Source organism: Rhinopithecus bieti, unplaced genomic scaffold, assembly GCF_001698545.2.
Source record: "Rhinopithecus bieti isolate Rb0 unplaced genomic scaffold, ASM169854v2 scaffold_7681, whole genome shotgun sequence".
Lineage (NCBI taxonomy): Eukaryota > Metazoa > Chordata > Mammalia > Primates > Cercopithecidae > Rhinopithecus > Rhinopithecus bieti.
The window spans coordinates 7,192,676-7,220,406 of NW_016806571.1; the positions used below are offsets into that span (position 1 = coordinate 7,192,676).

The 27,731-nt window shown below is 43.9% G+C and overlaps 1 protein-coding gene across 1 annotated transcript in view; it reads right to left on the bottom strand.

Annotated features, from left to right (window-relative positions):
* Nucleotides 1-27,731, bottom strand: part of ALK (ALK receptor tyrosine kinase) — a 540,180-nt gene that overhangs the window by 175,709 nt on the left and 336,740 nt on the right. The window contains exon 5 of the mRNA XM_017877049.1: nucleotides 26,191-26,318. Coding sequence (XP_017732538.1) covers nucleotides 26,191-26,318 — 128 coding nt within the window. The remainder of the gene's footprint in view (nucleotides 1-26,190; nucleotides 26,319-27,731) is intronic.

Sequence of the window (27,731 nt, forward strand, 5' to 3'; positions counted from 1 at the left end):
GACAGAGCGAGACTCCGTTACAAAAAATAATAATAATAATTTGAAAGAAAAAAAAGAGAATTCTCCAGGTTTCTGGGCATGAGCTGAACCATCAGCAAATGAAGCTTCCCCATCCAGCCCAGGACTGCTCCACATCTTCAAAGACCCCCAAGTCCCACCCTCCGGAGCTTCAGCCACAACAAACGACTCACAAGTAGTTTGTGAATAAACCACAGGCTTTTTCCCCCATCAAATTGAGTGCAGAGATTCAACCAGGCCATGGTACTCATTTCTGCTCTTATATATCAGCTATAATGAACGCCTCTGAGTTTTAGGTTCTCTGTCTCCAAAATGGGGATGAGATACCACACGGGTTATAGTGAGGAATACGAGCTAACCCATTTAAATGCTCAGTGCAAAGTTTGGTCCTTCACTAGGACTAAATATGAGTCAGCAATGATTAGTGGTGACAATGCAGACACTAGTTAGTTCTTTGCCCTCAACTCCTTCTCATGACCACTATCACTGTCCCTGGCATCTGAAATACCCTGTACATCTCTCTGTCCCAATTTTCTCCCCAGCTGGCAGGGCCTAGCTCACGCTGTTCTTTGAAGACATCTGTGACTCTTCCAGGGAGAAGTGGGCTCTTTATTCTTTGACACAGCATATCACCCCATTGCTTCTAGCTCTAGAAAGGCCAGTTGTATTATTCCTGAAATCTCAGCAGTCCTGGCAAACTTTCACAGCAGATGCCTTTGTTATTTAGGGTCAAACCACAGCCAGAGTTAATTCTCATTCTGTCCTCCTTGTCATAGTGGGGGTGCTGTGGCAAACCTGAAGCCCCATCTCCCCCACCTGTCTGTCTACAGGAATATTCCTGGTCTCCCATGTCAAATGCCAAGTACCCCAGGTGGGATTTGACCTAGCATCTCTTTCATGTCAGTGCTCCCCCTGCCGAATCTACAGGCTGGCTTTGCAGGAGGTAGGGGCTCTGAATTAACCTACGATCTTCCTGGAGGGGTAGGAGGAAAGAGTTATTTCCTTGCTTATGGTAGATGAGAGTGTATCTCAAAAACTATACTCTCAATTTCAGAGATATTTAATAATATCTCACTGTCTTGGCACTTTCCTGGGTCAAGAGTAAAATCTTCCTGTGTGCTAATCACTGTGATAAACAGAATACGCAATATCCCATTTGGTGTACTATTTTACAGATTAACAAGAGACTAAGAGAAGAAGCAAAAGACTTGACCAAGTTTTCACAGCTGGTAAACAGCAGAAAGGAGGCTTGAGCCCAGAACATCAGCTTGCAGAGCCAGAGTCCATAACCAATATGGTACTGAGTTTGTCAGGAGTACCTATGAAGTTGCTTTGTGTGTCATGAACATTTCATGCAAGAAAATCTGCAAATGTATTAAAACAATAACTGAACCAAGACAGGCCTTCCACTCTTTGGAAAAGGCAATGCTGTCCTTGTAAGATATTTTATCTTCTTTATTTGGAAATTTAAATCTCCAAATGATGACTGAAAAAGGTGATCAAATTGTATAATTTTTAATAAATGTTCTGGCCTTAGCTGAAAAGTAAAGATAGAGAAAACATCAGGTAGAGGTAAATATGGAGAAAATCTCACATAAATATTTAAGCCTCACACAGAATGTTAGTGATTGGGCCTATGGCTCAGTCTAATGCTCTCCATCTTGTTTGTCTCCAAATAAGAACAAAAGTTTCCCAGCATGTGGCCCCCAGGAAGCAGACTGATTGACAGCAGGTTCTCCCAAGTGCTGCAGAGGAGCCCTGTCAATCTTAAGTTTGCTCCAGTGTCAGGGAAGTTGATTGTTTACTAGTTCTACTTGGACATGGATTTCCTCTGCCTGCAGATGCTCACCTTTCTGTATAGCATCTCATCTGCACCTCCAGAAAATAAACTCTGGTGTCAGTGAGAGGCAGGCACTGATATACTTTCTCCCATCTGGAATCACATGCTCATTTGTCTGCTTCCACAGCTTCCCCCATGGGGGTACTTCATTTCCTTATAATGAATTGTCATAGATCCTTCCTCCTTACTACCTTATCAGCTCTGTGACCACCAACAATTCCCTATTATGCATATTTGTAAATGATTAATAAATGTTTGGGGGATTAATGAACGCTTCAGCACAGGACTTTTCAACTAAGAGGTGCACAATTAAGAATATTCTAGGTATATCTAGAGATCAGCTATACAACATTACGCCTATAGTTAATACTGTGTGTGCATTATAAAAATTGTTAAGAAGGTAGATCACATGTTAAGTGTTCTTTCTACAGTAATAATAATAAAAAAAAAAACTAAAAAAAAGAGAATATTCTAGGTATATCAAAAAGGATGACCCAAACCAGAATGTAAAGGAGCCTTTAGAAAAACTAACACTGCAGCGTCTGCACACAAATCAGCTGGGACTAGTGTTGTTCCTGGATGGAGTCAAGGTGTGTATTACGGCCAATAGCCCTCCCTTGAAGGGGGCTTATTCAGGGTGGTCTAGGTCTCCTCCACACTCCTGGGTCCACACCTCCACCCATTTTAAGTTCCATCAAATCTGTGTGATTTGGCGTCCAGATTGTCTCCCACACAGAGGAAGGTGCCTGGCAGGGTTGGTGTCCAGGACTTCTTAGTGAGGACTTGAGTCAATTAGCTCAGAAATCCTGTTCCTTTCTCACTGGGTGCTTTCTTGAGACTGGGCCAAGTCATGGTATTTCATTAGGATAATAAAAAAGGAGAAAGTCAGGCTTAGAATTTGAAAGTCTCTCACATAATAAAAGTTGACTGGTAATTTATGGCTGTTCCACTTGAAGGTGACTTTGGGATCAATAGACACTCTAGCTGGACTTCCAGAGATTCGATTCATAAAGGCTCCCAAAACCTTTGAATGGGCTGCTTCGGCCACTCATCTCCCAGAAGGTGGCCAGCACCATGCAGCTTGTTCCCGGGCTGGCAGTCTTGTTAGCTGGTTTGGTGGTCTGCTGCCTGCTTCCCTCCTGTCTGTCTTGAAGATAATTCTACCTAACACAGTTAAGCAGCATGGCCCTTTGGTGGTGCCTAAGACTTTTTAGGCTTTGTCCAGATGCTTCCTCGTCGCTGAGAGGAAGACCTGACCTGCATTCCAATTTCCTTCTCACATCCAAGCCGTGATGTTTCCATGGTCTGAAAGCTCTTCTTCTCTCCAGGGGTCCTCAGTAGAAGTGGGAAAGCCTCAGTTTCCCTCTGATAATGGCTATCTAGAATCTTTTTGTAAGAATGTGGCTCTCAGGGATCTCTCCTCTTCCCAGGCAGAGCCTGGAGTGTGCAATGGCTCTGGGAATGTCTCTTCTCTGGGACCACAGAACACACTTTGGTTTCCTTCTTCCTAGAGGCCAAGATTGCAAGCCATGATTCATGGCTTTTCTGGCATAGTTGGCTTTCCCAGTCCTGGCCCTTCCTTCTCTAGGCAGAGTCTTCACAGCCATGAGTGAGGCTTCTGGGTCCCAGGTCTTGTTTAGTCTGGATGGGCTCCATTTCCTTTCTATTTGGACAATGTACTGCTGTCCTGCCCCTGGTCAGCTAATCCTCTCCTGTCCCTGGTCTAGCCTCTGTGTAACCTTCTGGCCTCTGGAGACAGGAAGTGCAAAGGGAGCACGTTGCCCAGAGCTCCTGATACAAGGCTCGTCCTGCCCACTGTGGATTCCTTCCTCTGAAGCCATGTGTTTGTCAATGACTTCATGCTGAGGTTTGATTTATCGGGCATCTTTCCCGTGTACAGCTCTGTGGTGGGTGTTAGGTGCTGTGAGAATACAGAAATGATTCATGGACTCTTATCCTCAAAGAGCTGCAATCTTAGGGCAGATATGACAGGAGCACAAATAACTAGGAGTTGTGGTAAACCATAAGTACCATAATGGTGGTAAAAAATAAAAGCCTACAGACATTTAGAGGAGAAGTTATTTCTAGGTTGACGAGATGAATTAATTACACTTAATTTATGTGCTTTCTAGTTGATATTTCTCTATGAGGTGTGTGCAAAGATGAGTGGCCAGAAGCTCACTTGTTCTGGGTTCTCCTAAGAATGGGTTATTTCTCTAAATCCTGACTTTGGCTTGGACCCTCCCACCACCCCGGGTCACGGGCCTGAAACCACATAAACTGCTGGGGCTCAGCGAGAGATGCAGAGACGCAGGGAAGCATGGCCATACTTGAGGGAGGCCCCGAGTCCACGCTGTCAGAAGTCCAGCAGCAAAGTCCCCCTGGATCTTCCTTTTTGGGGAGGCTCTCTCAGGAAGCTGATGAATCCACGAGTAGATCGCCGAGGCAGTCTCAAATCGATACCCCTGATTGGCAAGACAGGTCCCTGTGCTATTAGGAGTGGTGACAGCTTTCAGAGAGGGCATAAACCAATTGTTAAAGGCCCTCCGCATTATTCACCAGGGTGGGAGAAATCGTTTTAGTATCCGGGAAAAACAGCCGTTTGGGTAATTACATTCTGTTTCCCCTCGTCTCTGCTAACGCATTAGCGGGAGATAATATTCCACATTCCAAGTCCAGAACCATCCCACAGAGCTGCTATTAAACAGCTGTCACCTTCCTCCCCATAACTGGATGCATTTCTCAGCAGGAAGAATGACTCCTTGTATGCTGGCTGCATCAAATCCTGGCGCATAGGAAATGCATTTGCTGGAGCTAGAGGCAATGTGTTATAGTGGGAAAATGCTGGGCCAGGAGTGGAGAAGCTGGGCTGTGGTTCCTACTTAGCCATGACTTGCTATGTAACCTTGGGTAAGTCACTTAATCTCCCTGGTGCTGGGGCTTCCCACGTTATAAGGCTGGGACAGGCGATCCCAGCCTTACAACAGATCCCTGTGGGGTCTGCAATTTGGGGTCACCATGTAGGGTCTTTTTCAGCAGGGCACAGGCTCTCCCAGGACTGCTGCTTTGGGTTGGAAACTCTCAAAACTGGCTGGTCACATGATCCTTGTATATTGTGGCCTATATCTACAACCACTGTCTGGTTGGAGGTCCTGGTTCTTTGTTTATTGACTGAAGGCCTAACTTGGTTTATGCCCCGTCTGAAAGCTGTCACCATTCCTTCGATTGACTGTCTTTGAAACAAATAATCTTTAGCTCACCCTTTTCTTCACGTCATTGTTCCTCATGAGCCATATCAGACCTCTGACCCTGCCCCAAGTAATGGGAAATTAGGGAGAAAAGGATAGAGAAAGACACAAAGGCTTAGTGGGTCAGACAGGAAGTGGAAAAAGGGAAGGACCTGGAGGAGAAACAGAGAAAGGAAGACAAAGGATGGAAGGGGAAAGGGAAGGTTCAGGAATGGATTGGTGGCTGGTGGGGAGGAAGAATTGAAGAGAACAGGGGAAAGAAGGAGTTACTGGAGGGAATAAAAAAGGAGCCAAATACAGGAGAAGGATGGGAGGTAATGGAAAGAAGTGCTGGCAGTTGGAGAAATTCATTTCCTTCCTTCTCTTGTTCCTTCCTTCTTTCTTTCCTGCCAACAAACACTGGCAACTCACAATCTGGCACAAAGTATTCAGCATCAATATTCTGGGTGCTAAAGAGGCAAACATGAAGAAAACATGGTTCTTGCACACAAGGAGTTGACAGTATATTAGGAGGAGGCAGGGTGTTAAATGTGTGACAAGGTGTGGAAAGACCCTCCTAAGAGGGGTGTGTCTACAGTTACAGGAATGGATCAGAGCTCCTGGGGAGAGGGAGGCAGGCTTGGGAGAGGCTTCATGGAGCTGGATGGATCCCGGGAGATGAGTAGAATGTCTGTGTTCTTCTGTTCTGCACTCACTCTGTGGCTTTGTTCTATTATCATCCTTCACACAGTCACTGCATCCTCCCCCATTTCCACAGCACTGTCTCATTCACCTCACTATATTGTAGTTCCTTCTTCATCTGTCTTACCCACTGTACTGAGCTCTTTAAGGCCAGGAAACTTGATTTAATTGCCTTCATATTTACATTGCCCAGGACCTAGTTTGATGCCAGCAAATAGCAGGTACAATCCCCACCCACAAACAAACAAACAAACAAACAAACAAACAAACAAACAAACAGAAAAAACATTGAATGAAATGCAAGGCATATATAATTTCTCTTCCATTGGTTCCCATTTACATGGGTTACTACAACAGTAACTCCCCATCTAGTATTTCCATCACATCACCACCACTGCATGTGGAAGGAAGGGAAAGATGTTTCTGGGAATGCTTTCATCTACATCCATGCCTTGCCTGGCTGCTTTTCCCTTTCCATTTTCCTTCCTTTCCCTTCCCTTTGTACTTTGCTCTTCCTCTCTCTAGGGGTCCTCAGTAAAAGTGGGCAAGCCCCAGTTTCTCTCTCATAATGGCTTTCTAGAACCTTTTTCTAAGAATGTGGGTCTCAGGGATCTCTTCTCTTCTCAGGCAGAGCCTGGGGTGTGCACCTACACGAATCAATGGCTCTGGGAATGTCTCTTCTCTGGAACCACAGAACCCACTTTGGCTTCCTTCTTCCTGGGGGCCTTCACCCATGACAGCTGGGCTATTTCTTGGATAACAGCATATCTAGGAAACTGGAGGCATGGCCTCCTCCATGAAGTGGTGCCTTTCTGAGCTCACATCCCTCAGCCCCAGAAAGGTCTGTCTCTTGACCTGAAAGTGCAGGTAGAAATCACCTGGCCTCATCTCTCACACCCTAATGAAAGCTTTGCTTCTACTGAGACATGTCTTCTAGCTGGGTGAGCTTGCTGGAGTACCACCACTTCTGGATCTGTAGGGCAGGACTGCATGGCTACCTAGACTGTAGTTGTCTTGGCCTGTATACAGGTTATTCACTCTATTTTTCTGGGGGAATAGTACCTTGTAATCTTTGTACACAAGCCCAGGGGCCTCAGTGATGAAAACATTTTAAAAATCCAAGTAAATAACTCTTTAATTCATCATTCTTGCCTCTGAAAGCAAGATTCTTGGAAAGCTGACATAATTTGAGTCAACAATTCAGACTCAGCCATCTCTTCAGAAAAGTCATTAAAAAATACATCGAAGAACCCAGATTTCATTCTGTTTGAGAGCATTGAGAGAATATATAATAATACTGTAGCTGCAAACTGAAATAGCATGGGCATGAGGTGGTGTCCCCTTTTCTAGGAGACTTCTTTCTTCCTCCCATTTGGGAGTGAGATCACAAAACCCTTCAATGCTGTCACCAAAATAAATCTAAGTCCTTAAAATGTCACCCAACCTCACAGTTCCTTATTATTATGGGCCATAAACACAGATTCAAAATGGGAAAAATCTGAATATTACTGTATTAATATTCTACATTGAATTAGAGTCCTTCATGGCTAGAGATTAATGAAAGGGAGACTATTCAGATACATGTGTCTAAGACAGCCACCCAAGCTCTAAGGCAGAAAACTGGTGTTTTCAGACCCAGAAAAGAAATGCCCAGCTGGGTCATGATAACACCTGGAATGGCTGAGAGGCTTTGGTTGCCATCGTTTTCCTGTCCCCTCCTGGAAGGAGAAATGGAGCATGGTGAGTAGCTGTGGTGACTTCTCTGCAACATGGGTCAGAGGTGGAGCTGGGGAAGGACAGCTAACCAAGTCAGCTCACCATGGACTTCATGTCACTGCTTAGAGAGGCTGGAAGTCTGGCACATTTGCAGCAGAAGGGAAAGCGGTTCCGATAGAAATCCTGCCAGTTCCTTCTGAAGCACACACTGTCCTTGAGCATGGAGACAACTATCATTCCTTACGTACATCCTGGATTTCACTGTCAAGAAAACTGAAGCCCAGTGTAGGGTCCTTGCTAAGCTCTTCTTAGCAAAATGGCCAAAGAAGAGTCAGGGCTCCAGACAGTGATCATGAGGCTTCCCAAGGCTGGGTGAGGCCATCCTTGTAGAGACCAAATTTCATTTATTCTTATTAATTAATTCATCCATTCATCATCCAACATCGAGCCCATCTTTAGGAAGCACATATTAGTTTGAGCATTGTACCATCATGTGAGTTAGCAGGACCCTTTTGGTGAATGAAGGCTGAGAAGAGGAAGAGGAGGAAATAGAGAACTCGATGGGAAAGAAGAAAGAGAATTAGCTTGTTTTGAACATTTCTTGTGCCAATGTGTTAACATAGGTTGTCTCACTGAGTCTAAACCCATCCCTGTAAGGTTGGCATTATAATGATTCCTATTTTACAGTGAGAAAAACCAATGCTCAGACAGGTTGAGTTCAGTGGATGCTGTTTGTGGCTCTAAAATTTTTTTCACAGAGGTGTGTTGTCCTCAGGAAATTTACCATCTAGATTAGCAGGAACACATTCTCATGTGTGTTGGCTGAAGCAAGAGTTGCTAGATTCTGCCCAAAACATAGACTTTTACTTAAAATAAAATTGTTTTACATGAGAAGTCACAAGCAGCAGGTAACTGAGGGCCAGTTAGTGCCAAATGTGCAGTTTAAACATAGGAAGCACTCACAGATGCCTCTAGGAGAAGAAATGAGATTTGTGATGGTCCTTGATGAACAGATGGGATTAGGGCAGGGTAATGGCCATCTCTGGCCCATTCAGAGGACAGGTTGTGGATCTGGTTGAGCCCAATTGTTGGACTTAGAGGGTGGGCAGGCAGGTTGGGGCCGGAGAAAGAGGGTCCAGCTCCAAGGTCTCCAAATTTTATTTTATAGATGATGGGGACCTTGCGCAGGAAAAAGATGCAAGTGGTGCTTTCCAAAAATGAATCAGAACACACTCTGCATCCTGTCTTCAGTCATCATCTTTTGCCAGGAGATAATTTGGTGTAAACTAAAGGATTTACGTAGAGTTTTACAAGCTCCAAACCTGATTCAGGACTACAATCGATACCAACAAGGGCTGGGTATTTAATGGAATATCTTAGAATTTTAAAATATTTTGAGTTCTTTATCTCGCATCATAACTGTCATGGAAACTCTTTCCATAAAGGCCTTTATAAAAGGGCACTGATACCTCTTCTGGTGATTGTTTTAGCTAGAGAAACCTGGACAACTAGAGTCTGGGGATGTGACACTACAATGAGATCATGATTATGACAATTATTATTCAAAATATGGTGATACTTTGAAACATTGCCTGAGGTTTCTTTTTCCTGAGCTTTGCAGACACAATCCTTCATTTCCTTCCATTTAGAGAGCTGCTGTTGCTTTCTCTGCACACTACTTTGGGTTGGGGAGGGCAGACACACTTGAAAATACAGACAGTATACATAGCAGTAAGATATGGACTATTTGAGAGTGAAATTACATCCTTGAGTCTAAAAAGCTAAACTTTGAATATCTGGAACCAAGAATTGATAGGCCCCAAAACATAGATTTGTAGTCAAAAGTCAGAGTGAGGCAGAATGTGCAGTGATGTAGAACAGACCCTGTGGGCTGGGAGCAGAACTAGATAAGGAGAGCATGAGAGGGCCCTGAAGGAGCAACAAGATGGGTGCATTCCCTACCTGAGACTTTACCAGCAAGGTCAAGGGGGCTTGGGAACCAGATGACCTATGTGCCCCAAGTTGGCACTGGACTGCTGTGGTAGTCAGGGGAGTTGAGGAGGGCAGCGGGAAGCCCTTGGCAGATAGGGCCTGGGAACCCAGAGCAGCATAGGAGAGCTTTGAGGGCCTCAGTGTTTCCCTGAGAGGGGCCCAGAGGTGGTCGAGAGGGTGTGGGCAGACCTGGAGGTCCTATGGATGGAGCCAGAGTGATCTCCGTGGACCTAATGACCTGCTAGCAAGGACTCCTTCAGTCACACTCAGACTGGACCCATGACCAAAGACCAACATGGAGTGAGTCTCTCAGTGGAGAAGGGAGTAGATGGTTCTTCCAATACTAAGATGATACGGAAGCCTTCCTATGCTTACTTACACCTCAGAGGAATGATACGGAGAATGAAAAAAGAAAACTTCTGAATTACCTGATTATCGAAAAGGGAGGAAAAAATTGCCAAATATCAGAGTTTACTCTAAATTAGTTAGATTAAGCTGTTTGCCATTGATGGAAATGGGTTTTCCTAAGAGCTAAGTTTAATTTTTAAATTTTGCATATAGAATGTAAGATTTATATTCTCTATATGTTCCTGAAGGTCCTTTCCAATTGGTCAGTTCTTTCATATTCCAGCTGGTCTGGCTTTTCTTCCTCCCGTCATTACTGTCTTCAAACACACCCCTTACCTGGGCTGAGCTTAGGCTGTCCTCTTTTTGAAAATACAAGCCGAGATATAAGGTTCTAGTATGCTTATTATCCATTTAATAATTTATCTGGATGCCATGTATTTCATTTATTTCAGTTAAGGACCATTGACTGAGCATCCATTGTGTGCCAGGCTCTGTGCTGGAGGGTAAGGATTTGGGATGAAGGTTCCAGTCTATTGAGGAACATAAACACAGAGACTTTAAAGTCATTTTCTAATATTTTCAAGATTAAGAAGGGGCAGGGAGAAGTTGAAGAAATGACAGAAGAGGAGGTTAAAAACTCATGACTTGGCCACTTGGTAGCTACAGAACCGTAATGTCTTTGGGATTCAATCTGCCAATCTGTAAAATGAGGGAGGAAGGAAGACAAAGAAATCCTTTAGATCCTTTCCAGATGTTAAATTATATGACTCTTGCGAGTTTCAACGTAAAAATTGTATAGTCAACTGAAATCCCAGGGGCAAAAGAGGTGACAGGATACAGCAAATTCTTCTGTTCTATTGTAAGATCCTCAGAGCAGTGGTACAGTCACACCTTAAGCAAATCATGCTGGGATGCAAACATAATTGATCCTCCTGAGTGGTGCTGGCAGTGCTCAGGACCTAGTGAAGGAGTTTCTAGATGGTGTGTATTGAAGGGTCCATTCTTGCAATTTGTTATTATTATTGTCATTGTTGTTATTATATTGGCAGGGGAGAATCTAGAATCTAAGCTTATGCTACTAGGCTTGTTTGTCTTTGCCTGTAATTACAAAGTTGAATGCCCATGTAAAGTGATTAAATGAATCTCTGAAATCATTTGAAATATTAATATATTTGCCTTATTTACATTTTCTAGCTACTGATCTCAATTTCCTACTCTGCTTTGCGTTTATAGTTTCTCATGCCACACCATTGTGACTCATTTTTTCATTCACTCTTTCAACATTTTACAAAAATTCATGGAGCCTCCATTTTGTCCCAGGCTTTGAGCCAAACACCAGGGATGTGGAGATAAAGGGGTTGGCTTACTGTTTAGCAGGAGGGAAAAATAACAGACGCTAAAGTCAAATAGGCTGTGGCACTTGGATGACCCACCTGGGTAATGGGAAGCCTTGCTTGAACTTGTCAGAGCTTTGCAGACAGAACACTGGGCTACTCCTCATATCGTATGGAATGAGATCGTCTGTGTGCTGGAACCTGTGTGGGAGGAATTCTATACCCCACAAAAGAACTTGTCAAATGGTGGCTGTGTGACTTCCTTTCTAATTGTTTTTCATCTCTGAAAAGCAACACCCAGTAATGAGAGACAGTGGCCCTTCATATGTCAGTGGAATTTCTGGTGAAGTTGCACCAGGTAATATAATAACATGAGTATGCAAATACAATTTTCAAAACTCCAAAGAATTTGAGTTCTCTAGTAAAGTCCCCTGCCTTGGTTCTCGTCGTAGGGCTTCTTGTTATAAAATCCAGTTACCAGGTGGTAGGGAAATGGACAGACCAGTTTATGTGTCTGGTAGAGAATATGCCAGGTAGGGAAATTTCACTTTCCTTAAAGCAAGCTCAGAATTTCCAGGTTGGGCACAAAAGGAGAACTTCATAGAGTGGAAAGTGGTAAGACCTCATAGCCTTTTTCTCCCTCTCTCCCTCTTTTCTCCCCTCTCTTCCTCCTCCTTTTTCTGAGGCTTGGCATTTGTTTGGAGTATCCCATAGATCACTACTGCCATCATTCATCTGTTCTCAGGGGTGATATCTAAACCCTTTAAAGCCCTGGCAAAAGCCTAGTCAAAACTCTGGGAGTACAACCAAGGTAAGCTGGAATGTTCGATATGATTTTACTAAAGACTGGCAAAAGACAAAGGGAAAAAAACCTCCAGTATTCACCATGAGTTTAAGACTCTGCGCTTTGCTGACCCCAGAAGAGAAAAGACTCTTTTCAAGACCCTGCTTTCCAGTGTCTTCCCATGCAGAGACTGCAATTTTAGCTCCGATTTAATTTCTTGACACCCACAGGAAAATGCTGGACCTTCTTATCTACCTAGAGCCTTGCTTTTGCCATATGACTGGCACTAGGGAAGACCTCAGCCTTGGATAAGACCTCAATCTCTAATTAAAGACCTCAGCCTTGCCCTTGAGGTCCTCTTTAGGATCACCACGTTCAAATGCCTCCTCGCTGCTTGTGTGTGTGTGCAAATGTGCATATTTGTGTGTGTATGTTGGTCTCCTAATGAGAAAATGACAGGCACTTGAATGAAAAGGAGGAGAAATAGCAGAAGGGGAAAGGGAGGAGAGGAGATCATCAGAGGATCTTTGCTTAGAGTAAGGATGAAAAAAGAAGAAGATTCCATCTGTGTATGCCTGGGAGCTGGGCCCCAGCATAGCCAATTCAACCATTTCAGCCACCTTGTCCGTGGATATACAGCCTCAGGCTTGTGCCTGGAGCAAGAGCACAGTAGGCTTCACTGACAATGGAGCTGGGCACAGGGATCAGATGGGCAATTCCACGGCCCAGGTTTCTTCCCTTCACAAAAGGAAAGGAAGAAAGTTGAGAAGTGAGAATGAATTAATAGACAAGCAAAAAGACAAAGATATCCGGAGTGTGGAGAGGCACACAGAAGAGAGGCTGAGACTGGGTAAATGCAGAGAAAGGCTGTCCACAAGCTGCCAAACAGTTGAGATGGAAAATGATCTGTCTGCATTTATTTATTTATGATCACACAGAGTAAATAAACGATACGATTCTGAATCGAGCACCTGCTTTTGCATTACATACAGTCACAGACAAGGAACAGGAAGGAAGGAATGGAGAAAAAGGCCACATCAGTGGAAGAATGGCAGGGGGTGAACAATAGGACAGGCCTCGTGCATTAGTTGACACACATGCACGGTGGGTCCCTTGGGGAGAGTGTGCAGGAAGCAAGCATGAGTTTGTGTCCGTGCACTAACAAGAAAGAAAGACATTGATCCTGTGATGGTAAGACAAGGAGGAAAACAGAGACCACCTCTTCCTGTCACTTTCTGCTTTCTCTTCTAATTCAAATCACGTAGTTCAAGAAATTTTGCACCCCACCTTCATATACTTATAAGCCCAAGTCCTCAGGACAGAGGCTTTGAGCCATTCACTTGTTCTCCTGGATCTTGGGGGAGTGGTGTGAACAGGGCTTTTTCCCTCTCAAGTCCTCCCCGAGACAAACCGGCCCCCTCCAAGGGAGAGTTCTGTGGTTGGTCCCGGCCATGGCAGCTTATTCACATGCCTGCTGTGTGTTTCTGGATCATAAACCTACAGACAGACTAGGATGGGAAGAAGACAGGCTGCCTTCCTGACCTTACACTTGGGCTGCCTGTCCCTGTAGCAAGGGGGTGATAATCAGGGTCCTTGCCCGGAGCCAATGTTTTCATTATATTTAAATTTCACAAATGATTGAAAGGATCAGCTCATAAAAGCAAAAATGAGTTGATGCATTCAACCTCTCTGGGCCTTTTAAGACAACAGACTTATTATGACCATGTGAGTTGCCAGGAAGAAGCTTCTAATTAAAGCTTATTGCCTCTTAGCTACCACTGGCCGGCCATGTGGCTCGCTCTTCCTGTTAATTAGAGCAGAAAGGCATCCTAGTGGGGTTGTAGCCTCACAGAGCCCGCGCCCGCCTTCCGGCCCACTTCCCCTGTGAGCTCAGGAGGATCCAGCGCTGCCACGTTGGTCCATCATCCCCTAGACGTGAGACTTGGGATCCAGACAGGATATTGCACCCGTGTTCTTGAAGGAAATGATAAGACCCTGGGCTACCAGTGGTATAAATGATTAATGAGAGGTAATTAGTCAATGTTTGTTAGTCATTTTGTAGATACAAAATGCTGGCTAAGAGCTAAAGGAAGAAGCAGAAGCAGCAAAAGCTGAAAGACTTTATATCCACCCAAATGCTGATCACAGAACTCCATAATGTTGGAGCTGAGGGAAGGAGGGATCTCCGAAACCATTTGCTCTACGGTTTGAAAATTGTGCATTGAGGGGCCTTCTGGGCCGCTGCCCAGCAACTGTCTGCCACTGTTTCCTCCCCAAACAGATCTCAACCAGAAGGGCAAAATAAACTTCCACAAAAACCATGCCCTCTGCATAACTTGAAGACAGAAAATGCCAGAACTTTAAAATAACCAGAGTAAAAAGAGAACCATCATCAAATCCCAGCAGTGCACTTTCTGGTACTCCTAGGCTATGCCCTTCGGTTAGCAAAAGGCTCCCTCACTCCCTGCACAAAGCCCTTCACTCTGGAAGACTTCAGCATGAGGTTCCCACAGATTCTGGTGTGAGGTGCTCTGTCTAGGGGTCTGGGTAGGAAGGAAGTAAAATGTCTTCAGGATCTTCAGCTAAAGGTTCAGTCCTTGTTTACCTCTCCCCACCCCACCCCACCCCACCCACCAAACAAACAAAACAAATCGACAAGATCAATCCTGTCCTTGGGGACATTTATGAACTTTAGGCCAATGCACAAGAGACTTCTACATCCAATGTTTGGTGGCTCTGGTTCTGACTTGATATGTCAGATTAGAAACTGAGCCCTTCTTTGCCTGATTTGGGAGAATGGACCTGATTGCTAGTCTCTGGTGTCACCTCGGGATCCTGCCCACCATTGCACCTGCCAATGGCTTGCACTGAGAAGACACACTCCCCTCTGGCTCTCCTCTCCAGCTGGTGATCCCAGGCCTGGCTGCACCTCCTCCTCATGTTCCTCTGTCCCCTCTGGAGTGGTGCCTTACCATTGTCCCCTCTGATGTGTCCCAAATGGCAGAGAAGAATAAAGCCACCACTCAAACTATAGGGAATCACTATGATGCTTTATCTTAACATTTGTGTGCAGATCGCACTGGAACTCAATACATAGCCATGCTAGTTTAAATTAAAAAATATTCCTCCCCTCCAATCTTTTGATAAAACTGAAGCTCTGGAAATATGAGCCATGCTGATTCTTTGGGTTTGCATGCTTTCGGATCATGGCTACACATCCTGCAGGTGCAAACATCTAAGTGTGAGTACTGACCCCAGTTTACCCCAACCCACCTGTTGGTCCCTCTCAACCTGCCCACAGCCAAATGCCTTTAGCCTCCTGTATGGAGAGGCTCTAGAGGTACTACAGTGAGCTGAATCTCAGACCTACAGAGTAAGGTGCTGAGAGTTGAGTCATCTAGTCCCTCTTCCAGGGGATACCATTTCACTTCACAGATCCTGGGTTGTACTAATTCACTGTTGGTCCAGTTTTTCTTCATGACTCATACCAATTGTTTGTATCAATTGTTAGTTAATGAAGAGCTGCTAAGGTCATTGGGCCAATAATACCATGACCTACAATTTGGACACAGGGAATGGTAGAGCTAACCCAGTTTGATTTTCCACTAGGTTCCAGGCACTGTGTCAGGTGAGGCACACAGTATCCTATTTAATCCTCACATGGACCCAGGGATAGGTGTCACTGTCTTCATTTCACACACGAATTATCTGGTACCACAGGATGTAATGGACACATGGCATCCAAATGACTCAGAATTCAAATCCATGTTTTTCTTCTCCAAGTCCTATATCTTCTATCCACTGTCCATGCTGCTGTGTCCCTTGCTTTTCTTTCTGTTGCATCTTTTTGGCCATTTTACCCCTTATGACCTGTAATGTTGGAGAATAAAATGGATAGAGGAGGCGAGGTTGGAAAGTTTGAATCCTGCTGTCAGTTGTTTCAGGAAGACAGAGAGGGTGTGGGAGAGGTGGTGGATCGGAACCAATGTCTAAAGTGACATTTCTCTGATCACATCTGGAATGAATTTATCTGGGTCCATCCTGTTTGCTTCACAGCCACATTTTTTTTTTTTTAAGGAACAATTCCAGAGAGGTCTTAGTGACCTAAAGAGAAAACATCTTCCCAAGCCCCTTCCCCATCACCAGCTGGAGCATCCATCTCATTAATAACTGGAGCCTAATCCTTCGCATTCAAAGGGAGTCCCATTACCCAAAACAATAATATTTTTAATTACCCAGGCAGAGTGGCAATTGCACATTGAATACTAAGGATTATGTAAAACTAATAAATACTTTTGGAAATTCATTGAACATTTTAATGAATTAAAAGTTATGAAATATTTATAAGCAGTAACAACACCATTTATTACCATTAATAAAATAAATACATTAGTCAGAGAATGAAATTCATTACTATTTTACTACTAGACATTGATGTCAATGACTGAGTATTGCTCCAAATTACTTGTAAAATAGACCAATTATTTTAGTGTGATTAATCTTTTCAATTATTTCCTTTATGTAGTTGTAATTTGAAAGTAATTTTCTTCTGGGAGTACAATGACCTCGGCACACTCATTCTTTATTTATTTATATTTAAAAACCTTTTGTGTCTGCCCCCATTTCTGGGCAAGTTCCAATGATCGAATATTTAAAATAGTTGCCCAAGCAGGCATTGTTTCTAAGCACTTTGTGGGGCATTTAAAAATTGGCTTTATTAATAATTATGGATAAGCCATTCCAAAGTAAGAACTTCTTTGCCAACAGTAGCTAGGCACTGGTGGAGAGAGGAAAGACCAGTGAATTTCCTTCCTGGTTCCGTCTGCTTCCACCTGACTGTTTTGGATTCCAGTCTTCCTCAAGGGAGGCGGTGTGACAGGCATTTGAAAAGACCTCTCTCCTGCCTCCAACTACCTCTACAGAATTAAGCAGGATTACTCTTTTGTGTGGCACAAAGGACTCTTTGCATCCAGTCACCAAGGTAAAAACAAAATGACTTTATCAGGCATAAGAGCATAGGTCTTAGGAGGCAAGAGAAGCAGCTGCCTTTGCAATCAGAAAGCAAGTCTGGGCTATCAGAATCTCTGCTGGAAAAGAGGTAAATTTTCCCTTTGCATAATGGCTCCGGCAAGGCACAGATGGAAAGGCAAAAGGCGGGTGTGAACCTGTAAACATACCCCAGGATAGTTGTGCCGAATTATTCAGCTCTGGTTCTAGAATTAAGAGATTCAGCTTAGTCAAGGGATGCCAGAGAGAGGAGAACATGTATTGTGCCAAGCATTGTGCTAGGAGCTCTGCACGCAATATCTGTTTTAATTTCCCAACAAACCTATAATTATGTATTTCCTGATGAGAAAATGAAAGCTCATAGATTTAGGAAACTTTTCCAAGCTCAAAAAGGTGGTAAGTGATGGAGCTGGCATTCCAAATTCATTCAGTCTGATTCCAAAGCCTCTAATCTTTCTCCTGCATTGGAATAAGCAAACCTTTATTGAGTGCTTGCCATGAAAAAAAAAAAAAGGCACTTCGCTGCTAATTGGGATACAGAGATTTAAAAAAAAGACAGTCTTTGATTTTAGGAACTTAGCATCTATTGAGTGAGACACATAAATAACTGTGGAGAGAAGTAGATGGTTCTAAAATAGACATACATGGAAACAATTCTGAGCGGAGACTTAGAGAAAATACATTTGAGCTGGGGTTTGAAAGACGTGCGGGTCTTTGAAAGATGGAGAGTGCACTGCAGGGGGGCGCAGATGGAACCAAAGCTTGAGCTGGGGAGGGACGTTTGAGAAATGCAAGCAGATCTCAGTGGCTGATGAAATCATAATTTTCATGCTTATCTTTTAAATGGTTCAGTCCACAGTAAGTTAAGGACAGGAGATTTTGGAAATAGGGAGTTAGGAAGGAGAGCGTTTTGAAAATGGAGTTGAACATCCACCTGGAGTTAGGCACAAGAACTAAGTGAAGATACTAAGGTTGTGACTGCGATTTCTCCTTGGTGATCATTTCCAAGCAATAAAGCCCACCATTGCATGGCTGATTGAGTCCCCTGAAGTGACTGATCCAGGTGGTGGCACCTCCCCAGGTTGGCAGTGTGTGGCTCTCATCACCCTCTTGGTATTAGGTCAATAATTAACATCACAAAGCTTTGCAGGAGGCCTCAGAGGAGCCAGTTTGTTATTGTGAATGATAATTTTTTCACGAGAAACAGCAGCATCAAAGAAGCAGGTTAGTTTTCAAAAGCTTCAGGCGAGGCGAGGCCCAGAGAGGTTAAGTAGCTCATGGCATCATTTACAAGGCACCTCCACAGCCACCTTCTCACTGATCCTCAGCAGGAGGTCAATTTTGAGACAACTATTGATACGCTGTTATCCCTATTTTAAATGAAAAAGACAAAAACAAACCCAATCTATGTTCTAGTTATGAGGGAAATCTTTAATGATTTGGAGTGATGGCTAGTCTATGGCAAGTAAGAGGTAGGAAGGAGACTTAAATCCATGTTTTCTGATTCTGGTTCAGCGCTCATTCTGTGGTCTTTCTGAGAAAGGAATGTTGGAACTACCTTGGAGGAAGACATCTTCAGGAATGGAACACCTATTCAATACTGACAGAGGAGGAACACTGCCATCTTGGACAAGCACCTTATCCTAAAGTTCACCTTAATCAAAAACCACCTAAATCCAAAGGACATCAGCCTAATGGCCAAGGTCAGCATGACCATAAACCACAAATAACATCTCTGACAAGAAACATTCCAAACTCCTCCCCAACCAGAGACATGCTAGCCCCAAGATAGTCTCTCTCTGACTGGAAAGATGTCAGCCCCAAGATAACCTCCCCTCCATCCAGAGAAATTCCAACACCCCCATAAAACTTCTCCCCTACACAGAAACATTCCAAGCTTCTGATAAGCCCACTCATCCTAAGACTAATATATACTCTTAGTCTATAAGAGAAAGTGTTCCTGACCAAAATCAGCCAGAAGCCCCTCTCAGGTTTATTTTCTATAAAATAAATCTGTTTTTAACCGTTGAGCTGCATTTTGTGTTTCTTTCCTCTTTCTTTAACTCTTACAAACTCTTTGTAAGATTTGCACTTACTTTGCACTAACTCTCACAACTCTTAGGTTTAGGGTGTAAATTAAATATAAGTCAAAGATGACCTCTAAGGAACAGTTCTATGCAAAGTGGAATGGAAATGTTAAAGCAACCACACCAAAATTCAGTCCTAAGACAGAAACAACTATTTTATATTAATGTCAGTATGCATCCAGTTTAGTACTTTCTCAGAAAATGTCTGTGGCATGGATGAGTGGATGCAAGGATGGATGGATAGCTGAGCCTGCTACATACAGAGTTTTTTCCTGGCAGCCCCAAGACAGAGTGCCACTGTGATCTACATTTTACAAGCACAGACTGAGAATCCTGCTGAGGCATTGCTTGCTGTTGGAAGAGAAAATGCCCAGTTTGGGTCAGGCTGCCAGGAGCCCATGAAGTAATCCCTCATTTACCCAGCTGGATTTTGGAGCCTACTCTAGATGTTGATTCGTTCCACATGGTTGGCCAAAGATCTGAATTTATTTGTTCAGCTTCTCTCATTTCCTCTTGTCCCCTTTCAGGCTAAGAAAGATATCCTCCATTGTCTTTGGTGGAGAAGGAGGAGAGAGAGGGGGGACAAGGTTAGGGGATGCTACCCATTTTTTCCTGGAAATATTTATACTAGCTACATACCCAGCACCTCAAAGCCAGGACCCACCCAGACGAGAACTTGCCTTTTGTGAAAATGGCCCATATTCAAAGTCTAATAGCCTTGTGCTAAGCCCTAGCTTTTTAAAGAAGATACAGTTAATCTACCTATTTTTGGTTTTCATATTTTAAATAGTGTAACATCCAGGACCGGATCATAAAAACTGGAGTTAATAGGAGAGCTGAGGCCGGGTGCGGTGGCTCATACCTGTAATCCCAGCACTTTGGGAGGCCAGGGTGGGCAGATCACAAAGTCAGGAGTTCGAGACCAGCCTGACCAACATGGTGAAACCCTGTCTCTACTAAAATACAAAAATTAGCCAGGTGTGGTGGCGTGCGCCTGTAATCCCAGCTACTCAGGAGGTTGAGGCAGGAGAATCCCTTGAACCCAGGAGGCAGAGGTTGCAGTGAGCTGAGATGGCGCTACTGTACTCCAGCCTGGGAGACAGAGTGAGACTATATCTCAAAAAAAAAAAAAAAAGAGCTGAGAATCAGACTGTCCAGTGGTTCTTAAAATGTATTACATGAAGCCCCATTGAGGGGGAATGTCGAGGGCTGTGGAGCAGGTGGGTTCTGGGTCCCCCCAAAGAGAACTGTACTTGTATCATTTTATATACTGGGCTTCCATATAAGACTTTGTTTTAATTAAGGCTTCAGGCTCTAGAAAAGGTTTGAAGACCATGGGTCGAGTTCAAATACCCTCATTTTAGCCCCGGAGAAGTTGAAAAATGGTGTTTGTGCATCTCCAACTCTTTGGGGACATGTGTTTCAAGGTATCCATAATCATGGGACTGCATTTGACACTTTGGATTCCTTCACCTTCCTGAGCCAGAGAAGTTAGAGAAATAACTTCTCTTGGGTAAGTTGAAGGTTATGACATCCTCTCTAATGAATGAATCAGAAGCAATGTGTATGAAATTATCTCAGTAGAGTAAGGAACCAAGAAGATTACTTCTTTTGAGAAATCTGTTAGTGAGCTGAATGTGGCTGTGGCCTGGGAAACCTCAGATGTGTTTCTTGTAGGTTCATGAAAGAGAAGAGGAGCTATAGAGGCCTGCTATAAAATGTATGTAGGCTCACACAGGAGCTATCCCATCTCCTTGTTTTTCATGGGGGAGCTCCTTTGCAGCTCCTTGTCTTCATGTTGACTGGTGGCAGTGGTCCATCTCAACTGCCTCTGACCAATCCAAGCTGGGAAAGGGAAATACTGAATTGATTTCTTAGAAAAATTGAGAACTTGACAACCATAAGGTGGAGGCAGAAAGCACCTTGGGCTGGTCAGTAATTTAGTGTATCACACTTCAAGGAAAATCTTTGGGTCTTTGTTCATTCAATTTCTACATGGCGAGGGAGACAGATTCGATGTTTCTGGTGTCCTTTCCAGCAGAGATCTTCTATGCACACAGCAAGGTGTGGTAGCTAAGAACATGGATTTTGGAGCCAGATGGCTCCATTTCAATACCAGCTGTGTGACTTTGGGGAAATTACTTAGGTCTCCGTGCCTTGATTTCTCTATCCATATAATGGGAATAATAATGATAATAATAATATTACATACTTCATAGCATTGTTGTAAGGATTGAATGAGTTAATATATGTACCATGCCCATGCTTAGAACAGGGCCTAGTGCGTGGAAGTGCTAGATGAGGGTTTGCAATGCCATGCATTTTTACGAGCTGTTCGGAGCCACGCTGATCCTCCCCTCCCCTCCCCCCCTTTCTTTCTTTCTTTCTTTTTTTCTTGCAGAGTCTTGTTCTGTTGCCCAGGCTGGAGTACAATGGTACTATCTCAGCTCACTGCAACCTCTGCCTCCCAGGTTCAAGCTTCTGCCTCAGCCTCCCGAGTAGCTGAGACTACAGGTGCATGCCACCATGCCTGGCTATTTTTTTTTCTTTTTGTTTTGTATTTTTAGTAAAGATGGGGTTTCATCATGTTGGCCAGGCTGGTCTCGAACTCCTGACCTCAGGTGATCCGCCCACCTTGGCCTCCCAAAGTGCTGGGATTACAGGTGTGAGCCACCACGCCTGGGACCCTGGCCCTTTTCAAATCCCTTTCAAGAAGCTAGTCTTTCCCGTTCTGACATATGTGTTTCTGTAGGCACCTCTGAACCTGAGGGGTCCCAGTGAGTGTCCCGTGTGATCCTATTGCTCTGGGTTGTCTGCTCAAGACAGGTTTTTGTGAATGGGCTAAGGTTTCCCTGGGAGCCAGGCATGGGTGTCTCTGGGGGCTGATGTCTCTCTTGTCTGTGCTGATTGTGTAAGCTGCTCTTTCACTGGTCTTTCAGGGAAAAACCTATTCTGAGCCATTTCTACTCACAGCTACTTTCTTTTGGAAGTAGTAGGGTAATAGCCCAAAGCTATAAAAGAAGGTGCAGTATTTATCAATTGATTGATTAACCAATCAGTCAACGTGTATTTGTGTGGTGTTTTCTATGTGTTTAGCACCATGCTAGCTGCTCACTGGAGAAATAAAAGAAATGTAAGACAAGGTCTTGAACTTCAAGTTAGGATTCCAAAATGATTAAATGGGAAATGATTATAAAACACCTACTAAATTTAGATGTAGAGAATAAAGTCTTCCAAGGAGAATTTCTGTAGTTGCAAATGACATTTCCTGGCCCCAGGAAATGAGTGAGGTGGTCCAGTCTAGGCCCCTTATTCTATTATTTTCTGATGTGGGAGGCAATAAGAAATGACCTGTGTCACATGAAAGTGCCACAAGGGAAGGAGTAATATTGAGGAGATTTATCTGGCAACATGTGGAAGATGGAATGGTATTAGCGAGACCAGCTGGCTGCTGCCAAAGTTCAAGTCTGCATATATGAAGAATATAGGAAGAATAAGACACACAGCTGAGAATATGAAGTCAGAGGGGTAGATCCAAGAGACAGCAACAGTAGTATTGTATTAGTCCATTCTCACACTGCTGTAAAGAAATACCTGAGACTGGGTAATCTATAAAGAAAAGAGGTTTAATTGGTTCATGGTTCCACAGGCTGTACAGGAAGCATGGCTGGGGAGGCCTTAGGAAACTTGCAATCACGGTAGAAGGCAAAAGGGAAGCAGGCACATCCTACATGGCTAAAGCAGGAGGAAGAGAGCAATGAGGAAGGGGGTGCCCCCTTTTTTTTTTTTTTTTTTTTTTTTTTTTTTTAAAGGCGCGAGTCTTGCTCTGTCACCAGGCTGCGAGTGCCAGTGGCCACGATCTTGGCCTTACTGTTTAACCTTGCTTCCTGGAGTTCATGTGATTTCTTCTGCTCTCAACCCTTCCCGCGGCTTAGTGGACTGCAGGCACCCACCACCATGCCCAGCTAATTTTTTGTATTTTTAGTTAGAGGGAGGGGGTTTCACCATTGGTTGCGCCAGGATGCAGTCTCAGATCTCTTGACCTCGGTGACCACCGCCTTTGGCCTCCCAAAGTGCTGGGATTACAGGCGTGAACCTCCGTGCCCTGCCACTGCACACTTTTGTTTTTGTTTTTTTCTTTTGAGACAGAGTTTCGCTCTTGTTGCCCAGGCTGGAGTGCAGTGGCGCAATCTCAGCTCACTGCAACCTCCGCCTCCTAGGTTCAAGCAATTCTCCTGCCTCAGCCTCCCAAGTAGCTGGGATTACAGGCATGCGCCACCACCCCGGCTACTTTTTTTTTTTTTTTTTTTTTGTATTTTTAGTGGAGACAGGGTTTCTCCATGTTGGTCAGGCTGGTCTCGAACTCCCTACCTCAGGTAATCCGCCCACCTCAGCCTCACAAAGTGTTGGGATTACAGGCATAAGCCTCCTTCAACATTGAGGATTACAATTCAACATGAAATGTGGTGGGGAGGGGAGGACACAAATCCAAACCATATCAAGTGTCTAGACAGAAATACTGGCTTTGTCACCAGATCAACTTGGAATCGAGTTTGACTCCACCTTTCACTAACTCAATGACCTTGGAAAGTTTTGAAACTTCTGTGAGCTTCAGTTTCCCCATCTGTAAAATGAGTATACTAGTCCCTGCTTTACAGCATTATTGTAAAGCTTGCATGAGGTAACACATAAAGGCATTGACGCTTGCCTTTGTGCATGGCGAGTGCTCTGTCAGCATTAGCTTTTTGCCATTAGTCCATATCAGCTGAGATGAACTGAGCACCTACCTAGTGTCACACACTGTGGTAAGTGTAATGATGTAGAGAGGATATAGGAATGGCCTCTGTCTTGATGACACCCACAGATAGATATTATCTCCTAGGCGGGGAGAATTGTCCCATGTCTCCTTGAGGCTTCTCCAGATGAACTAAAATGGCACGTCTCTGCAGTGGACCAAGGAAGAGCTGTGGAGTTCTACAGTTGTGTTTCCCCTTGTGCTCTGTCTGTGCCTCATTATGAAGGGACCAAGTTCTTATCAGAAAAATAGACCAGGCATCCTGCAGACCTACGTACAGTTCTGGCCAGTAATGTCGCCAGCCCTATTCACCTCCTTCAAAGACACCATTTTTCTCCTCTTATCCCCTCTTCTTCTGGCTTAACCAAAGCAATTACCTCAGAAAACCTAGACATTTGGCTACATCAAATAGGCATTGAGTATGCCTTTAAAGTAACCCCTTCCCTTTAAATATGAGTATAATTTTAGGATGATTCTTATGTCTGCAATTTGTCTGTGCCTACTGATGTGCACTTGAATTTGTTTTCTATGGGAAGGAAATTTAGAAGTTCTAAGCAAACACTGAGATCACCTTGTTCTTCACTATTCTCTGCCTTACACATCCATATCAATTCCTCCACATCCGTTGTTGACTACAGGTGGTCTGACCCAGAGAAGAAACACAGAGAACATTTGTCTCCTCATGGAGACCATCTGTTCTTGGACCTAGAGCCACTGAAAGAAGGAAGTTGGACCATGAGAACTTCTCCAGGTATCTGGGCCAAGCCACTTTCTCTAGGGAATCAGAGGAAGACTCATCTTCTCCCTCTTCTAAGAGGGTGCCCTGCCAGCGGAAACTTTCTGGATCATTAGAGAGAGTTTAGGGAGGTCAACTCTATTGGTTTTGTAAAGGTAGAAAAGCAGACAAGGAATGGGTCTCTGGAACAGGCTCACCGCAAATGCAACACAGGCTATGGGGGATGAATATTTTTAGGTGAGAGGGAGTTGCAGGGCAAGGGAGAAAACATCTATAGGTTGAGATTCTTGATTTTAACATGCAAAGAATGTTTTCAGGTCAAGAAATTTTTGCAGGAGTATTTGTAGTGGGCCTGATATCTGGAATTTTGTAGTTTCTTATTCCCTTTTCCTAATGATGATCAAATGAGAACATTCTGGGAATTGATACCTTCTCCCTGTCACATTCTTGTTAACTGGTTCCATTTCAACAGATGGCCTCTTTTGTATGGTACATAGATCCTTGACATCTGTGAGGACTGATGATGTCCAGAGACATTCACAAATCTTCAAGTTCATGAGTGCAGAAACATTTGTACAAGCTCCTGGCTTGCTCCCAAACCACGTTTCTCATACATTGCCTCATATCATAGGTTAACCACCTTTTCAACTTGAACTGTGGTTCAATCTATCACATTATGGTGATTTTTCTTTTCCCCACACATAAACCAGTTTTGATTAAACAACGAAAACAAAACACACCATAAAATTTCCTGCAAGGCCAGCAATTTCCTGCAAGCCACAGGGGCAAAAGAAGCTGGGTTGGCGGGGGGTCAGTAAGGCTTCCTCCGTAAGAGAATTCCTTTCACACACCACTTCCCAGAAGCACAAAGTTCAAATCCAGGCCTGTACATGGGACAGATGACTGTGGGATATGGGCCTTCAAAGTTATTCATGAACAGTCTAAACTGAGAATTGAGGTCTGAGAGTGCCTCAGGCTTCTTCTGGCTCCACATTTCATTCTTGGGCCCCTGATCCTCTCCCTCCTCCCACCCTCCACCTTCCGCCCTCCGGTAGGTCCCAATGTCTGCTATTCCTGTCTATGTGCCTATGTGTTCTCAAGGAAGATATAATTTTATACCAGCTCTTTGAAATTCATTATCTGGGATATGGATCACCTGATGTCATTTAGAACTAGCCCCTAAAACACTCTAGACTTTTTTTTTTTTTGAGATGGGGTCTCATTCTGTTGCCCAGGCTGGAGTGCAAAGGTGCAATCTTGGCTCACTGCAACCTCTGTCTCCTGGGTTGAAGCAATTTCCCTGCCTCAGCCTCCCAAGCAGTTGGGATTACAGGTGCACATCACACGCCCGGCTAATTTTTGTATTTTTAGTAGAGACAGGGTTTTGCCGTGTTGGCCAGGCTGGTCTTGAACTCCTGACCTCAAGTGATCCACCTGCCTTGGCCTCCCAAAGTGCTGGGATTACAGGTGTGAGCTACAGCACCCAGCCCACTCTAGACTTTTCTTCATAAGTGTGTGCATTCCCAGCTAACCACGGTTGCAGGTTATTGACACATCTAACATAATAGGCTACCAAGGAGAGTGGGAAAGCCAGATTCAGATACCTTCACTGCAGTTCTTCAGGGCAAAGAAGTCCACTGCAGACAAGCTGCGGTTTCCACTGGAGACGTATTCCAGGGCCACTCGAAAGGGGTTGTCTGGGCGCCCGATTCTTCCCTGGAGCACTGTCCAACTGGTTGCATTGGAAAGCAGGGGAGAAAAGCATAGAGAAACAGTTATGAGAATTAGGCGTAACATGTGGACAGGGTCACGTCCTTGCAGGGACTTCAGGGCTCACATTCTTCATGGGCACCAAGAGATGGGACTCTAAGTGGCACTGAGGACGGTGACTCTGACAGCAACAATCAAACACTTATTTTCTTTTAGTCCAGCGAACTTAGAGATCCAATTCGCAAACCCACTCTCACCACTGGCATTTCTTTTGTCATATTCTGTTTAAGGCAAATTCAGCTCTTTGGACTATTTCAGTAGCTAGTATCACAAGAAAGAAAATATATACTTGAGAAAACCTGCCAGCAGACTCAAGGAAATGTCTTCAAAACATTTGTCACTCTATTCATAATTATCTCTAGAAAGAATGATTCGTTTTCAGAGTTTTATCTGATAGAAAGTCTCGGAACCCTCAGGTTTGTTCTACAGTTACTTAACAGGGAAGCTAGTAAGAGCTATTTATTTACTGCAGGAAAATTAAAGTGCACCGAAGCATGTATTTTGGGGTAAAAGGTACCTAAGATTGACATGGACTTTGTAAAAGTGCAAACAGAAAAGATGGAAGCAGGCGAGATGGTGAGCTCGGCGCCCACCTATAATTAAGGATACTGACACTGTCAGAGAATAGACAACAAATGAACACTTTTACACCTTGCTCATGCCATTAACCGCTTGAAATAGGCTCCTGTCACTGACTGGACCATCAAATTTACTTTCCAACATTGATTCATAAATGTCTGCAAGTGTGTGTGTGTGTATTTATTTACTTATTTTGAGTGGTTTGTGTGGAAAATAAAAATTACCTAGATTATTTCATATTTTCTTTCCTTAACAACTTTATTGAGGTATAATTCATGTATAATACAATTACATGTACAAAAAGTGTCACTTTGGGAGGCCGAGGTGGGCGGATCACGAGGTCAAGAGATAGAGACCATCATGCCCAACATGGTGAAACTCCGTCTCTGCTAAAAATACAAAAATTAGCTGGGTGTGGTGGCACGCACCTGTAGTCCCAGCTACTCGGGAGGCTGAGGCAGGAGAATCACTTGAACCAGGGAGGCGGAGGTTGCAGTGAGCAGAGATCGCCACTGCATTCCAGCCTGGTGATAGAGACTCTGTCTCAAAAAAAAGTGTATGATTTGATGGTGGCTTTTGGCTTATTTATACATCTATGAAATCATCACAATATTTCACTTTTTTTACCACTAGGTTGGGCTTTGGTATGGCGGTACAAGTGGTAAAGGAATAAGGGAAAAACTAGCTTTCCATTAAATTTTTAAAACATTTCCACCCCTAAATGTAGTGATGCTCACTGTAAAAAATAAAAGCATTGAAAATCCAACAATTCAGAAAGGCTGATAATGGAAAGTAA